We start from the raw sequence: 16,224 nt of genomic DNA, 5'->3' as shown, positions 1-16,224 counted from the left end.
AGGATATCTAGTAAATCCCAACCTGAGTGGTGATAAGTGGGACATCTGTCTCACATAAATAAAAGATAAAGAGACAGAATGACTTTCTAGACAGGACCCACCAAAGACATGGGAAACAAGAGGTTGTTTCATGACTCTAATAAGCATCTGCACAATAAAGAAAATAACAGAGATGAACCAATCTGCAGAGGGAGAAAAATATTTTCAACTCTCAAGTCAAAGAATCAATGCCCAGACTACACAGAGAACTGAGAAACATGCCAGGGAGCACTGGAGCTAGGGGTACAGCTCCTTACACGTAAGAGACACTGGGTCCAATCACCATCATCACATAAACCAGGTTTGGGGCCTATAATCCCAACACTCAGGTAGTGGAGGGAAGGGGATCTGAAGTTCAAGGTCATCCTCTACTATGAAGAGAGTTAGGGCCCGCAAGATGGTGAGCAGGAGGAAAATACCGTTGCCAAGACCGACAACCTGAGTTCAATCCTGGTATGCACTTAGTGGAATGAGAAAAGCAACTCTCGTAAGTTATCCTTTGCTCTCCATATACTTGCATGTCCCTAACCCTGATGGCGCGCGCACACACACACACACACACACACACACACACACACACACACACAGACACACCCCACAGGGACAAATAAACTATAGCACTCTAGATGCGTTTCTCACAGCCTCACAGCCCTTTCCCCTACACTCAGGCTCTTCCGTTCTTTCCACTGTCTCTTCCACAAAGGCAGAACTAAGTTCTACAGAGGATGGTATAAATGTCTTATTATGGGATAAATAAGGAGAAATAACAAGAACTTTATGTTGGCCAAGCTAACTCTGAGATACATATTAGAGCACCAAGAGGTGGTGGTGCACCAGACAGGTGGATAAGCAAGCTCAGCATTCAGGGAGGCCGACTAAGTTAAGATAAAACTGTGGGCCTTTTCGGTATATAAGAAGACATTTGGAAGCTGGTGATGTAGCTGAGTCATGAGGGGCCTGCCTGGTATGCAAAAAGTCCTGGGTTCAAACTCCCAAACCACAAACCAGTTATGGCAGTGCACGCCTATGAACCCAGCACTTAGGACGGAGAGGCAAGAGGAGACATGCACGGTTGGTAAAGCATGTGCTCTGCAAGCACAAGGACCTGAGTTCAGATCCGCAGCACTCATGTAAAAGGCCAGGCTGTGGTGCACACCTTGTAACCCTTAGGCTGGGCAGACCCGGAGCTAACTGACCAACTACTCTTGCTGAACTGATCAATTTTAGGTTCAGTAAATCTTGTCTTGGAGAAAAAAAAGGGGGGGCTAGAGAGATGGTTCTCACGTAGCTAAGATCATTTGCTGCTCTTTCAGAGAACCCACATCTTCACATAGAGGCACACATGAACATGTACACTCAGCTATACAGTAAATTCAAGGTCAGCCTGGGCTACATATGATACTCTGTCTCCAAAGAGAGAAGGAGAGGTAATTCCGGTAAGACAATTAAATATAAAAGAGAAAAAAAAAATCTACACAGTAAGCCCAAAGTCAAGCTAATGTTTACAGATGTGAAAGAAAAGCAGGTGGTAGGACCGAGAAGGAATGCACAGCTGGACTCTGTCCCATCCTGCGGGGGCAGGAGAGACTCAGGGCTCACTGCAGGGCGTGAGCACTCACCTTGCGCTCCTGAGGACCCGGCCCACCTACAAACATTCTGTGTTCTAGAGAAGCAGCAAACACTGCAAGGTTCAGTTTGTACTAATTTAAAAACATTGTCTATTTTTAAGTCAAAACCATTGCCCCTGAAATGGAAGCTGTAGTACGTTAATCTATTTTAAAACAGGTGTTTATTTTAGGTTACTATCTGGCATTCTAAGTATTCTGGTAAACAATCACCTCTGATGTTGACCACTTTTATTCTGGTCTTGTCAAGCCTCAGATGCTGAAGTAAGTAGTGAAAAAGCTGACTTCTTTTGTTTAAGACGTGATCTTTATTTCACTGGGAGGTTAAAACACTGGAAAAGGTATAATCAAGGATAATAAAAAAGTTAATCTTCTATGAGTACTGAAAGACATATACAGAAAGAAAATTGATAAAAGAGCAGAAAGTCATAAAAAGCTTTTTTAATAATTTATTTAACTTTATTTCATGTGTATTGGTGTGAAGGTATAAGACTCTGTGGAACTGAAGGTGTGAGCTGCCATGTGGGTGCTGGGAATTGAACCTGGGTCCTCTGAAAGAGCAGCCAGTGCTCTTAACGGGTAAGTCATCACTTCAGTCCCTATAAAAAGTTATTGTTGACACATGTCAAAAGTCAGTCAGAAACACACATACAGGATGCCTATTGGAAGCCGGTTTGGCAATCCTAGTTCTTGGGAATCTGTATCAGGAAAGTCAACGTTAGTTTGAGACTAGCCTGATCTACATGGCGAATTCCTCCTAGCCAGACTAGGCTAAAGTGTGAGAACATGTCTCAAAATGAAGCAAAACAAAACAAAAAATAGGATGCACACTGCCGTCCAAATCTTTTACTCTCAGCCAACATAAAAAGATGGGCAGACAGCAGTCATGAGATCTTACCTATTTAGAAATAGATTTTTAATACTAGGCTCTAGATGCCTGAAAGTTTTGATATCAGAATAATTTAAGTCCTCTTTGAAGCCAAAAGGATAATGTCTTCCAAACACCTGATCCATTTCAAGGTAATGGATATGCCTCAAAACAAGGATGGCTCAGCAGTAAGGGAGTCTGCCACCAAGTCTGGCCACCTGACTTCAAGGCCCAGAACCTAGGTGATGGAAGGATAGAAGTAACTCCTTCATGTTGTTCTGACTGCCACATGTGTTCCCATATACAAGAGATTAATTAAAATCATTAATTTTAAAAAGAGACAGGGTCTGCAAAGATGGATCAGTGGTTAAGAGTGCTTGCTATACCTTCGATGGACCCAAGTTCAGTTCCCAGTACCCACATGAGGCAGCTCACAACCACCTGCAACTGCAAGAACACATGTTCTGACATACGTGTGTGCACACACACATGCACACATACACGCAATTTTTTTTAACAAGAGAGGTAATAAGAATTCCTAACCAAGATGGAGGTAACTCAGACTCCCAAAAGACAACAAATATCTTATGTACTCACTCATGAGTGGCTTTTAGACATAAAGAAAAAAAAGCAGCCTACAATTCACAACCCCAGAGAACCTAGACAACAAAGAGGACCCTAAGAGAGAGAGAGACATACATGGATCTAATCTACAGGGGAAGTAGAAAAAGGAAAGAACTCCTGAGTAATTTGGGAGCATGGGGACCATGGGAGAGGGTAGGAGGGGAGGGAAGTGGAAAAAAATATATAGCACAATAAAAATAACTAAAACAACAACAAAAGAATTCCTGACCAAGACAATGAGATATTCTCTCTCAGGCATCAGACTCAACCCTTCTGTCTCGCTTCCATGCGCCCAGCGATGGGTTAAAGGGGTGTGCCATCACTCTTAGATCTCAGCAATTCTTTGATACAAGTATTAAGAAAAAAAGAATACTAACAAATTGTTAGTCTCACACCCTGGGTCAGTTCTTTCCTTCCGGGAGTTTGATTGAACTGGCTGTAGTCCTTGACACAGCACTGCAGCCCTCTCATTCAGATCAGACTGCAAGCTGCTCCTAAATCTGTCACGGTGACATAAGCGGCAGTTAAAATCAGAAAATTCTTTAGTACACTTAAAATGGACTGTTTTCTTCTCAAGTCAGTCGGCTAGAGCACAGTTCCCCAGTGACAAAGCAACACGGGTCGCTGCGAGTGTTTGTGAGTGAGTGGTGGTACAGAGGCCTGTTTGCCATCAGCTTAGACACACCGTGGCACTGTGCCGTTGAGTGACTGCAAAGGCAGACTGTTTAATCCTTTCTGTGGAAAAACAACAACAAAACAAACAAACCACGTATCAGGTCTTTTTTCAAAAAGCTATTTCTAATTATTTTATGTGTAGGCATGTTTTGCCTACATGTATGGCTGTGTACCATATGTGGCCTGGAGCTCATGGAGGACAGAAGAGGATCCAGATCCCCTGAAGTTACAGATGGTTGCGAGCCACCACATAAGTGCTGGGAATTGAACCCTGGTCCTCTGGAAGAACAGCAGCCAGTGCTCCCAAGCACTGAGTTATTATCTCTCCAGCCCCTAGGTCAGGTCTGTATGTGTCAGGAATTGTAGTTGCTAAACAACACAATGAATGCAATAGATTCTTAAAAAATAAAAAACAAAAAAAAAACTTAAAGCCTAAAAATAGGTAATGCCATAACAAGGATACATTAAATAAATATTCATTTTAGCATGTTTCAGATTAAGAGACTATCTCAGATAAGAGACTTCTTGTTCTGACAATTGACTCTAATGACACAACATTTTCTAAGTTAATGTCCTGTTTCCAGTGAGAATGTTCACATTCTGGAGAACTCGGGAGGAAGACAGGAAGGAATTATTAAAGAATCTTCTACAGAAGAAACATGACTATGTGAGTCTTACGCAAATGTCTGCTAAGCGCTGCAGCCTAAAAACAATTATGTCACTGCACACAGCAGGAGAACAAGTCATAATAGCATCAAGTTTTAAATCATTGGCAACTTAAGAAAATTAAGATTACTCAAAGGTCGCCTCTCTCCAGAGATGTGCCCATCTGGGGTTCTATACATATTCGACATCAACAAAACTGAAGTCATTTTTCCCAAACACACAGCAGGAAAGTTGTTTTTCTTCCCTCAGAACTCTGAGCGAAGAAAGCAATGACTTTAAATGGCTCTGTATAAAAGCCTGAGAAGGGCGAGTCCGTGTTCTGTTAGGAAAAGCGGCTGAGCAGTAAGAACCTCTCTTAAAAATAAAAATGTTTTACACAAAAAGATAAAAAGCAAAAATATTACCTCTGAAAATCATCTTTGCATTGCTTCTAAATCCTAAAATACAGGTTAATCCCTCGGGAGAGAATATTAAAGGAAGTTACACAACTGTATTTACAATAGGGCTCTCCTGCCAAAAGTAATCTACACATTTCCCCATCTGTACTCAGCATCAAGTACCTAAACTTGAGCCTGGAAAGCCGACTCTTCCGGAGGCCCTGAGTTCAATTTCCAGCATTCACACAGAGGCTCACAACTGGCTATAACTGTGGATCCATGGGATCTGATGCACTCTTCTCTTGTGGAGGTGTACGTGCAGACAAAATACATAAATAAACAAATCTTAAAACGTAATAATAAATATCTGAACCTGCTCTGGTGAGAGCAATAGCATAGCCTGTGTTATTTATTGTATCACAACAGCAGAATGAACAATGCCAACAATGTTTGCTGTGCGATACTTTTTAATTTTTATTTCCTTATCTCCTGGAAGTAAAATATTACTTTCTTAAATTTTAAAATTACCTCATTTAAACTGGAAGATAAACTCAGTATAGATACATGAAATTATAGAAGGGCTACAAACCTGAGACGGCACAACTATGACCTATTAATATTTAACATAAGTAAACTATCCTACCTTTACCAGATGTCACAAGTGAAATTACAAGTCAACTGTCACACGAAAGAGTAAGACAACAACAGCACGAACAACATCACAATTTTGGAAAAAGGGCAAATCGACCAAGCTGCGATGAAGATTTAGATTTCTTTACCCTAATTAGCTGAAAATCTGCTTGAATGAAGAGTTTAGATTTCTTTACCCTAATTAGCTGAAAATCTGCTTGTACGCATTTTACAAAGTATCTCTTGGCTATTAAGAGTGCACCTACTATTTCACTTCCTACCTAAGCAGCATTTAACTTGCGTTTATACTTCTAGATCTTTCAACCAACAAAGATCAACCATAAAATTACTTCAACAAGTAGAAATAGCCACACTCCCCACCAGCAACCTCTGCATTGCTAGACGCTTATCCAGCTGGTGGATTTATACCATTGTTCATTCTTAGTTCCTAATGTAAAAAATACCCACAGAACGGTAGCATACCTCTAAATTGGTCTAAATATGGCACCAAATTATTTTTAGTCAGCTTCAAGCTTTAAAAAGGGACTTATCATTCTTTTCAAAGGCTAATCTACTCAAGTTGCTCCCATGTTAAAAAAAAAAAAAGATAAATAAAAGGCCAATTTATCTGTTTTGAAAGTTAGAAATGTTATTTATGCACTGGTCAGCAGTGTGTCAGGCTAGTCCTCACATCAAACCACGGTCAGAACTGCGCCTATTGTTTATAAATATACAGTCTTTTCAAACACTAGCATGGCTAAGTGTTATTTGTGCATACTTAAATATAATTCTTATCAAAACATTAAGATTATTTTTAAAAACTCACCTGAGCCTATACTAAGTAAAAAAGAAACTCACATTAGAAATTGTTTCTTATTTGTGAAAAAGATACAAGAAATATTCAGATCCCTTTTATTTGAAATCTGGATTCCTCCTTGCACACTAGGAAGATGCAGAGACAAACCCTTGCAAATCTCCAGACAGACCGTCCCACAGTTGTGACTTTCATCACACTTCTCAAAGCAGCGCGGTGAGGTCAGCTCACAAACAGCTTAAGCAGCAGAACCAGGAATCGGTGGTAGTAGTATCAGGCTACATAACAGCCTCTCCAAAGAATATGAAGTAAGAGAACGAAAATGTGCTGGCACCATCCCAAAAGACGGACAGCTACAGCTTCGAGCCATGAGGTTCAGAGCTTACAGTGGAGAGAATTCCTCTTCCCTGACCCTGCAGCTTGACTTTCCTGACTTTAACCCCAAAATAGCCACAGAGAAGTTATTGAACACTGTCAACCATCTCTCTAAATATAAGCCGATGGGCATGTGGGATTGCAAAGATCTGTTTAAATACACACATACCCTGAAAAGGAAACTGTCTTCCATCGATGTGAAGATGAAAAGTCAGACGCAACTGACTGTATAGAACAGCCTTTGTTACCCAGGAATTGTGCCTACAGCATAATTCTGAAGGTTTGGGGATTTCTTTGCTGTCAGTTTTGACACACTGAAACTGCCTGGCAATGAAAATTAGTCAACTTTCTCAAAAGAAGTAATCCTAGCAGTAATCAAGGCAGACCAAGCAATGCTAAGAAACAATTCCTTTGCCTTTAGTCATAGTTACTTTGTCAGTTCTGAGTCAGTCTCACTGTGTAACCAGGCAAGCCTAGAACTCCCTCTGTCTCCCAGACTGGACGAGAAACTCAATCCTCCTGCTCAGCCTCCCAAGTACTGGGATTTAAGGCATTTACCACCACACATGGCTTTACGTGTTACTTTTATAATCTCATCTTGACCCAATCATACATTAAAATAGGATTATAAACCCTAATTCTTGAACCTCTCACACTTTCTAAGCATAACTTTTCTCTAAAGAATCAAGAAGCTAGGCATAGCAGCACAGGCCTGTAATCCTAGCACTTAGAAGGTAGAGGCAAGAGGATCAGGAGTTCAAGATCACTCTCACTACACAGAGTTTAAGGCCAACCTGGGCTATCTGAGATTCCACATCAAAATAAACAAAAATGACTCAAAAAATCCTAGGCTGAAAAACAGTCAAATTTAATTCAAATCAATATATTTATTTAACATGTATTTTGCACCAAACATTATTCAGAGAATGGAGAAGCCAAAGGTAATCTATATACAGGGTTTTAAGAGAGTTGATCTCATTGGGGAAATCATATGACACACTCAATGTGTTCTACTAAGAGTCAAAACAAAAACCTTGGTGTTGCTGAGGAAAGAGTGGGTAAATCCAGACATCACAGGATCTGAGCTGTATTCAAGCTCCGTTCACAAAGGGAAGATGAATATAAAAACCAAAAACAGAATGAGCAAAGCTTTTCCAAAAAAAAAAAAAAATTTGAAAAAAAAGGACAAAAACGGAAGAAAAAACCAAAATACCCATATAACAAGGGTAAAAACGCCTGGTACACATGCCAGTGCTCTCCTACCCTCACCCATGACAGACATCAGCAATCAATCATCAATCAGAGCATACTTAAAACCACAAAGTCTTAAAATCCTTCTAAACAGATAACACAAAAAAGCAGGGCCATGAGACGAAATGCCTAGGACTTGAGGCTAGATGGGCCAATTAAAACCAGGATATATAGTCAGGCGGTGGTGGTGCACGCCTTTAATCCCAGCACTTGGGAGGCAGAGGCAGGTGGATCTCTGTGAGTTCGAGACCAGCCTGGTCTACAGAGCTAGTTCCAGGACAGGCTCCAAAACCACAGAGAAACCCTGTCTCGAAAAACCAAAAAAAAAAAAAAAAAAACCCCAGGATATATGGCCATGAATGTGAGGCTAACAAGTTTAGACTTTCTTCCGCAGTAACAGAGGATAAATAAAGGTTCTGCGAGGAAAGATCGGTTCTGGCACTGTGAGGAACAGATGTGAGCAGACAGGATGAGCGGTACAGTACGATTAGTTCTCCCATAATCGCACTCTTGGGAGCAAAGGGTAGGGGATAGGAGCTCAACATGATCAAGGCTACAATAATAAATTCAGGCTAGCCTGGGCTACAAGAGACCCTATCTCAACAACAACAAAAAACTTGAGAATGTACATCAGTGATATAGCACCTGTCTAGCAGGTATGAGGCCCAGAGTTCAATACACTGCACTATAAAAAAGATCAAACAAACAGAAAATAGTAGTTGTGGGTCAAAAGAAAAGTAGAAAAACCTATGGCTGGCTCTAAAAAAAAGCAGAGTTTTAGATTCTAAAATCATTTAAAAATAAAAATGGGGGTAAACCCATGTAATTAGAATTCTCAAGCAGCATTCAAAAGGAAGGTAAAGGCTAGGATTAAAGAAATAAAAAACAATGTTAGGCTCAAGATTACTCAAGACCATAAATTCAGAAGTAGGTATTCCAGGGTTGGCATCAGGAAAGAGAACATCCTCATGACCAGACTGGCACTCAGCAAGTCTCTCCTGCTCTGAGGCACCAATACGCTGGCCAACAGCAGATGCGGTTACCTCACATGCCCTACGTGCCTCGCGGCACAGGGCAGACTCACGCTGCATGATGTGCAGAACGCCAAGACGCTCATCTTAAAACCAAGGCTCATCCAAAACTCTAAAACCGCACATTTCTCTTAAGAAACAGAGCTCGTATGAAATAATACCATTCTATCATTAACTACTTAGACATAAGCCTTACACTCTTTGCATGAAATACAACCTATCGGTAGAATTTTGGACAGAATGAAAAAAAAAGTAATTCCTACCTTATATGCAGAATGTTTACTAAATGACATTATTCTAATTAGATACAAAACTTCAGGGCTGAGGATGCAGCTTAGTGGCTAAGGACTTGTCTGACATGAATAAAGCCCTAGTTTTGATTCTTTTTTTTTCCATTTTATTGATTTTTATTGTGCTCTACTTTTTCTCTGCTCCCCTCCCTGCCTCTCCCCTCCCCTTCAACCCTCTCTCAAGGTCCCAATTTACTCAGAAGATCTTGTCTTTTTCTACTTCCCACCTAGTTTTGATTCTTAAAGTCAAATATAAAACAATTAAAATTTAAAACTTTTTTTAATTGCAAACATTAATTTCATCCCAATCATCCTAGCCCTTGGAAGATACAAGATCAGAAACTAGCAGGAAGCTAGCCTCAGCTACATGAAGCCCTGTCTCAAGAAAGAACAAAATGCTGGGCATGGGGGTACGTGTATAATCCCAGCACTCAGGAGGCAGGGGCAGATGGTTCCCTGTGAGCTCAAGGCCAGTTTGGTGTACATAGTGTGTTCCAGGCAAGTCAGAACTCCACAGCTCCATAGAGAGACTATTTAAAAAATAATAATAAAATCTTTGGCTGTTATAAACGAAGGCTAAAGTAATAATGTGAAATCCAAGGATACTAACAGGCTAGCATTACTGTTAAGACCTAAGGATATTCAAATTGAGGGATAAAATTACCTCCGGTGAATGCCAGCAATGTATTTCACACTACACAGACATACAATCAAGGGTTCTATTTTGTTCTCATTCTTTTCTGTACCATTAACAACCTCACAGACTAGAGCCAACACTGAGCACCTGCAATCTCAGCACGTGGTGGATGGATGCCGGAGGACCAGAAGTTCAGTCACCCTCCACTACAAAATTAGAGTGAGACTTTCTCAAAAATAAAGACAAACAAACAATCAAAAACCACAAAAGGGACTCACACTCTCTTACAATAAGACAAAATGAAAAACGTGAACATAAAAGAAAATGCATGTGGTTCATTTGAAAAAGCAAATCCAAAATTTATCATCACTTCTCTCTTAGCAGAAAGAATGAATTTGTCACGGAAAGGGTCACCTTGTCAAGATGTCATTCTAAAGTCATTACAGAATTTTACACATGTTATGCTTGCTTCCAGTCAATCACAAAGAAGTCATCCTGAGACCGAGGTCAGATTCCATTCTAAAGATCTCCAAACTTAAAGGCATGGTCTGTAAGAACATAACATCAATGTAGACACAGAAACCCCTCCTCCCCAGTTTAAAAAAATCAGCTCTTCCCCGTTAGCTAACTGTAATGGAATGTGGCCCATACACAAGGGCCTTCCCAGTCTTCATTTTCTCAGAAATATAAAGCAGACTTAATCTTTCTTATAAGGAGACTATGTTTGTGATAGAAAAAAATTGTTATCCAGGACAGGAACCAAAAAGCTACGGAGAAACCCTGTCTTGAAAATCCAAAAAAAAAAAAAAAAAAGAAAAAGAAAAAAAATTGTTACATAGTGGTTAATTATATTAATAAGCCTTTTCCCCCCTCATTAGCCCACCCAAATTCTCGGGAGTGCTTTTCCTTTCTCAGCAAACTCTATTTCCTCTCATTAAATTTTCTTTAAATAAATAGTTGATAATTAGTACAAAGGGGGCACCTGCACTCACTTGCACATACCAACACACAGACACACCATACATACATAATTAATAGAACTTTTTTAAAAGGAGAGGGGGTGCAGTGATGGTTCAGCAGTTAAGAGTCCTAGCTGCTCTTGCAGATGGCCCAAGTTCAGTTCCCAGCATCCACATCAGGAGACTCACAAACACCTACAACTCCAGTTCCTAGGGAACTCAAAGCCTCCACGGGCATGGGAGACAGACAAGAGAGCTCCGTGAGTCCAAGGTCAGCCTGGTCTACACACAGCGTGAGATCCAGGATGGCCAGGAATATACAGAGAAACTGTGTCCTTAAAAAGAAAATAAAAAAAGAAAGCTTTCGAAAGTTTTAACCCAAGTTTTAAAATAAACAATTCCACCACTGAATTCACACGGAAGCAGCACAACAGCCGTGCTTTACTCACATCCTTCCGACGCCCTCGTACATGTTGGTCTCATCTACCAGCGTCATAATCTCTGTGTCTGTGAGGTGCGCATGCTTTTTCGTCCTGTTTAGCTGTTCAATCTGTAGGTCTGCAAGCTTCACCTTCTGCTGAGTATCAATAACTTTGGCTTGAAGCTCTGTGAAGGCCTAAGGAAAACAAGACCCTGATTTAGAAAGGAAACATTTAAGCCAGATTTATTAAAACAGAACACACTAACCAAAGTTGTCAAACTTACCAAATAAGCACAAATGAGAGTCAACAGAATTCTAATACTATGCTAAATTCTAAAGGTACCCTATTCAGACAACGTGATCAAATGAAAAATTCTAAAGGTACCCTATTCAGACAATGTGATCAAATGAGCAAGCAAAAGTCCATTAAATAAAAACCATGTTTCAAATAACTAAAGAGTAATAAAAGGAATAAATAAAATACTCAGGGGATAAAGCTCAGAGATCCAAAGCAAGAACTGTAAAAGGAACAATTCACTACATCTGTATTATATACCTAGAATTCAAAGCACTTCACATCATTTCAAAATCCTGGCTGGAGACTCAGAGCTGGTGTCTCACGCCCGTAACACTAATAGCTGGGAGGTGGAAGCAGAGGATCCGGAGTAGTGAGGACTCAGACACAAGATATCCAAGGCCATCTGGGCTATAAGACACCTTGTCCCCAAAAAGAATTTTTTTAGGGCCAGTGAGATTGGCTCAGCAGATAAAGGCACTTGGCACCAAGCCTGAGGACCTAAATTTGATCCCTGGGTGCTACATGGTAAGAGAGAACTGACTCCCTCAAGCTGTCCCCTGACCTCCACGTGTGCACTCTGGCACACCGTGTCAGCACTCACCCTTGAGAGCGCACACATGCATGTGCGCACACACCCACCACCCACCCACACGCACGCACACACACACACACACACACAAATGCAATTAAAAAAAGAGAGATACATAGATGGGTGGATAGATACATGGAGGGATAGGTAGACACACAGACAGTCAGGTAGGTAGACAGAGGTCCATGAGGTGGCTCGGCAGGTGAAGGTTCTTACTACCAAGCCCAATAACCTGAGTTCCATCTCTGGAATCTGAATCCACATGATAAAAGAAAACCAGCTCCCCAAAATTATATTCTGATCTCCTCACACTCTGACCACACACTAGCATCATGACGTGTGTGCCCACACTCACACACATCTGAGGTTTACATGCCATGAATAGAGGTGCACACTTTTAATCCAAGCACTAAGGGTAGGAAGAGGCAGGAGGATTTCTTGTGATTTCAAGACCAGGCTGGTCTACACAGTGAGTTCTAGCTGGTCAGGGCTACATGGTGAGTTCCTGTCTCAAAAAGGAAAAAGAAAAAAATAGCACCCTTTAATCCCAGCACTCGGGAGGCAGAGGCAGGCGGATCGATGTGAGTTCAAGACCAGCCTGGTCTGCAGAGCTAGTTCCCCGACAGGCTCCAAAGCCACAGAGAAACCCTGACTCAAAAAAAAAAAAAAAAAAAAAAAAAAAGAAACCCTGTCTAGAAAAACAAAATAAATAAATAAATAGCTGCAATTTACAGCATGAGAGAAAGCTGTGTACGATTAAGTTTACAAGTTTCAAGTCGAGAATGGCAAAGAGCAAGACCCACATACTTAGCATCCCCAGAACAATAACAAATGCCTTCTTTTATTAGCAACAACAGCTATTTCAGCTGTCCCATTGCTTAAACAGAGGTTAACCAGAGGCAGCTACTTAATATGTTACTGGGAGCTTGGGAAACATTCAGTCAGTTGACTTAAGGTTCACTCCTCACGACCCACAAAGAAAGTTGAGCTTGGGAGTGGAGGGATGGCTCAAGGGCTAAGAGCATTCAATGTTCCTGTAGAGGACCTGGGTTTGGTTCCTAGTACCCACATAGCAGCTCACAACCACCTGTAACTACAGTTTTAGGGGGATCCAAGGCTCAAGGGGGCTGTACACATATGGTAAACAGACATTCATGCAAGCAAGATGCCCACATACATAAAAATACAGTTTGTTGAATGCTAGGCATAGAGGCAGAGAAAAAATAAGAGGATCCTTGAAGCTCATTAGCTAGACAATCTAGTCAAAGAGGCAATCCCTAGGTCCCAGTGAGTGACCTTATCTCAGAATAAAAGATGAACAGTCCCTGCCTTGAATGCAGGAAGCCCTGGGTGCAATTCCTGGCACTGGGGAGACTGGGTATAGTGCTGCATGCCAGCTACATAGCCAAGTTCCAGGTCAGCCCAGACTACATGAGACCCTGTCTTTAAGGGAAAACAAAACAAAACAAAAGCAGAATCTGGGTCAGTGAGAAGGCTCATCTTGCCTAAAAGACCTGATAACCAGAGTTCAATCCCCAGGAACCACCTGAACCACCTCCCAAAAGTTATTCTCTGACCTCCCCTAAGCAACTTGAGGATGTCTCTCTCTCTGCCTCTCTCTCTCTCTCTCTCTCTCTCTCTCTCTCTCTCTCTCACACACACACACATAAATAAAAATATATACTGTTTTAATATATGCTGCTCACCTACAAAACATACTGTTATGATAATGCCAAATTCTAAACTCTATTTTTGAAATGAATTTATTATTGTGTGTTTGAGTACGGGCCAGCGTGCTGCGGTCTGCCTCTGAGACATTGTGTGTCTAAGTACGGGCCAGTGTGCTGCGGTCTGCCTCTGAGACATTGTGTGTCTAAGTACAGGCCAGTGTGCTGCGGTCTGCCTCTGAGACATTGTGTGTCTGAGTACGGGCCAGTGTGCTGCCTGAGACATTGTGTGTCTAAGTACGGGCCAGTGTGCTGCAGTCTGCCTCTGAGACATTGTGTGTCTAAGTACAGGCCAGTGTCCTGCGGTCTGCCTCTGAGACATTGTGTGTCCGAGTACAGGCCAGCATGCTGCGGTCTGCCTCTGAGACATTGTGTGTTTGAGTGAGTACGGGCCAGCGTGCTGCCTCTGAGACATAGCAAAACAACCCTGAGCTCCTCTCTCCACCATGGGTTCCAGGGACAGAACTTAAACAACAGGCAAAAGCCTTCACCCTCTGACTCATCTTGCTGCCTGGGGTTCAATCTTTTAGGCCTTTTCCTGCCAGTGACCTTAGCACACATCTGTTACCCTAATATTCAGGAGGTAGCAGCACAAAAGAAATTAGGGGTACAGGGTCTGACCAAACCAAACAAACAAATCACATACCAAAAAAAAAAAAGCACTAGAATGTTACCTTTCTAGAAAAGTAGATTTAAACTGAATGAATTCTAGGGAGCTTTCTAATTATTGCCAAGTCTCCACAAAGGAAGTACATTCGGAGTAGTGTTAGGGTCCTAAGACTTTTAAGTGGCAAAAATGTTTCCAATTAACCAGCATTTGACGAGAGACTGTAACTCCAGAACTCAAGAGGCTGAGGCAGGAAGACAGCCTGGAGTTCAAGGCCAACCTGGACACACAGTAAGTACCAAGCCAATCTAGGACAGACTGAGATACCATCTCTAAAAAAAGAAACAAAATAACAACAAAAATCACTTGTAAGCAAAGGATAGAACAACAACAACAAAAAAAAAAAAAAATCCAATTCCTCTGACCGCTCATTTGGAAAACTTTACTGTACTCAGGGAGGGGGAGTTCTTTAAAAAGGAGACCGGCCCTGGAGGATTAAGGCCTTGACGAGAACATTGATATAAGAGTGTCTGGTTTTCTGAGGTGTAGAAACAAGGGCCTTCCAAGGGACGGTAAAGAATAAATGTCCTAAAAGCAAAGGCTGAACTAGCAGATTTTCAAATCAAGTAAGGAAACCGAATTACAGAAGGTGCCCAGGCTCCAGCAAGCACTTTGAAGGGCATGTGTGGGAGACGCTGTCTTTAGTTCTTACTTTTAAATTGGGTCCCTGACGGCTCCAAATGGCTGAGAGATGACTCTGGCGTTCAGGACATGAGGACACACAGCAGCCCACTCACCCAGCCGCCCTAAGCAGCTCCAGCCAGCCAGAGCCCCCGGGGACCCCGGCCCGCCGAGGCGGAGCGACCCCGTCTCAGGACTCCCGGAAGCCAGCCCCCGCCCCTACAGTCTCTGTGCTTCGGCGAGACTCCGAGCCCCTCTCTCTTCTTGTCCCCACTCGCCTCATCATTCAAACAGACGGCTCTGTCTGCTCAAAAGCCCCCGTTACCTTCTTCAGCTCCAGATCCACGGGGGCCGCCATATTGGAGCACTCTGTGCGCCTGCGTTAGCTGCAAGCCGGAAAGGGATGGGGGAAGGGCGCTTTCAGGTTTAATTGCGAGGCTTCCTTCTGCGCCTGCGTATAAATCAAACCCTACCCCAGATTTCTCACAATGTATATCTACTCCACTCCGTCACTCGGTCATGAGACAAGTGGCTCTAAACATTGGGAACGCCGATAAAATTTGATAAACTTGTAATCACGCAGGTGTGACTCTTAGTTACACACAATTAGGCAAATATCTTCGTTTGGGCTGCGGAATTGAAACAGGTGTGTTCATACCCATCAAGCACAGTCCTTCAGGTGTGCTGTCAGGGATGTATAAAGCCTCCAGCTTCCGATCACTTAAAGGTGCGATTAGAATATTCAGCAAAAAAGAACTTAATTCTGCTAAAGCCTCCTCAAAGATCTTCTAACCACAGCATTTTTCAAAACAAGCTACATTTGATAGTTTAAATTAGATTCCTGGCTGGAGATGCAGTTCAATTGGCAGAGTACTTGCCCAGCACACGTGAAACAATGGGATTGAGCTACAGCCCCGCATAAAATAGGTGTGATGGTGAATGCCTGTGATCCAAACGCTAGATGGGTGGAGGCAGGAGGATCAGAAGTTCAAGATCAGATCAGCAAGATGCACAGGGAATAAAAGTGCTTGCCCCCAAGC

The 16,224-nt window shown here is 42.0% G+C and overlaps 1 protein-coding gene across 1 annotated transcript in view; it reads right to left on the bottom strand.

Moving 5' to 3' along the window:
- Positions 1-15,622, bottom strand: part of Pfdn1 (prefoldin subunit 1) — a 47,734-nt gene extending 32,112 nt beyond the window's left edge. The window contains exons 1-2 of the mRNA XM_050130360.1: positions 15,510-15,622; positions 11,311-11,477 (exon numbers count right to left, since the gene is read on the bottom strand). Of these exons, the coding sequence (XP_049986317.1) occupies positions 11,311-11,477; positions 15,510-15,542 (200 nt within the window). The 5' untranslated portion in view covers positions 15,543-15,622. The remainder of the gene's footprint in view (positions 1-11,310; positions 11,478-15,509) is intronic.
- Positions 15,623-16,224: the final 602 nt, after the last annotated feature.

This window comes from Alexandromys fortis, unplaced genomic scaffold (assembly GCF_014885135.2).
Source record: "Alexandromys fortis isolate MF-2015 unplaced genomic scaffold, M_Fortis_MF-2015_v1.1 scaffold_341, whole genome shotgun sequence".
In the NCBI taxonomy this organism is placed as follows: domain Eukaryota; kingdom Metazoa; phylum Chordata; class Mammalia; order Rodentia; family Cricetidae; genus Alexandromys; species Alexandromys fortis.
The sequence above is the reverse complement of the archived record's forward strand: the minus strand, read 5'-3'. Positions and strand labels throughout refer to the sequence as shown.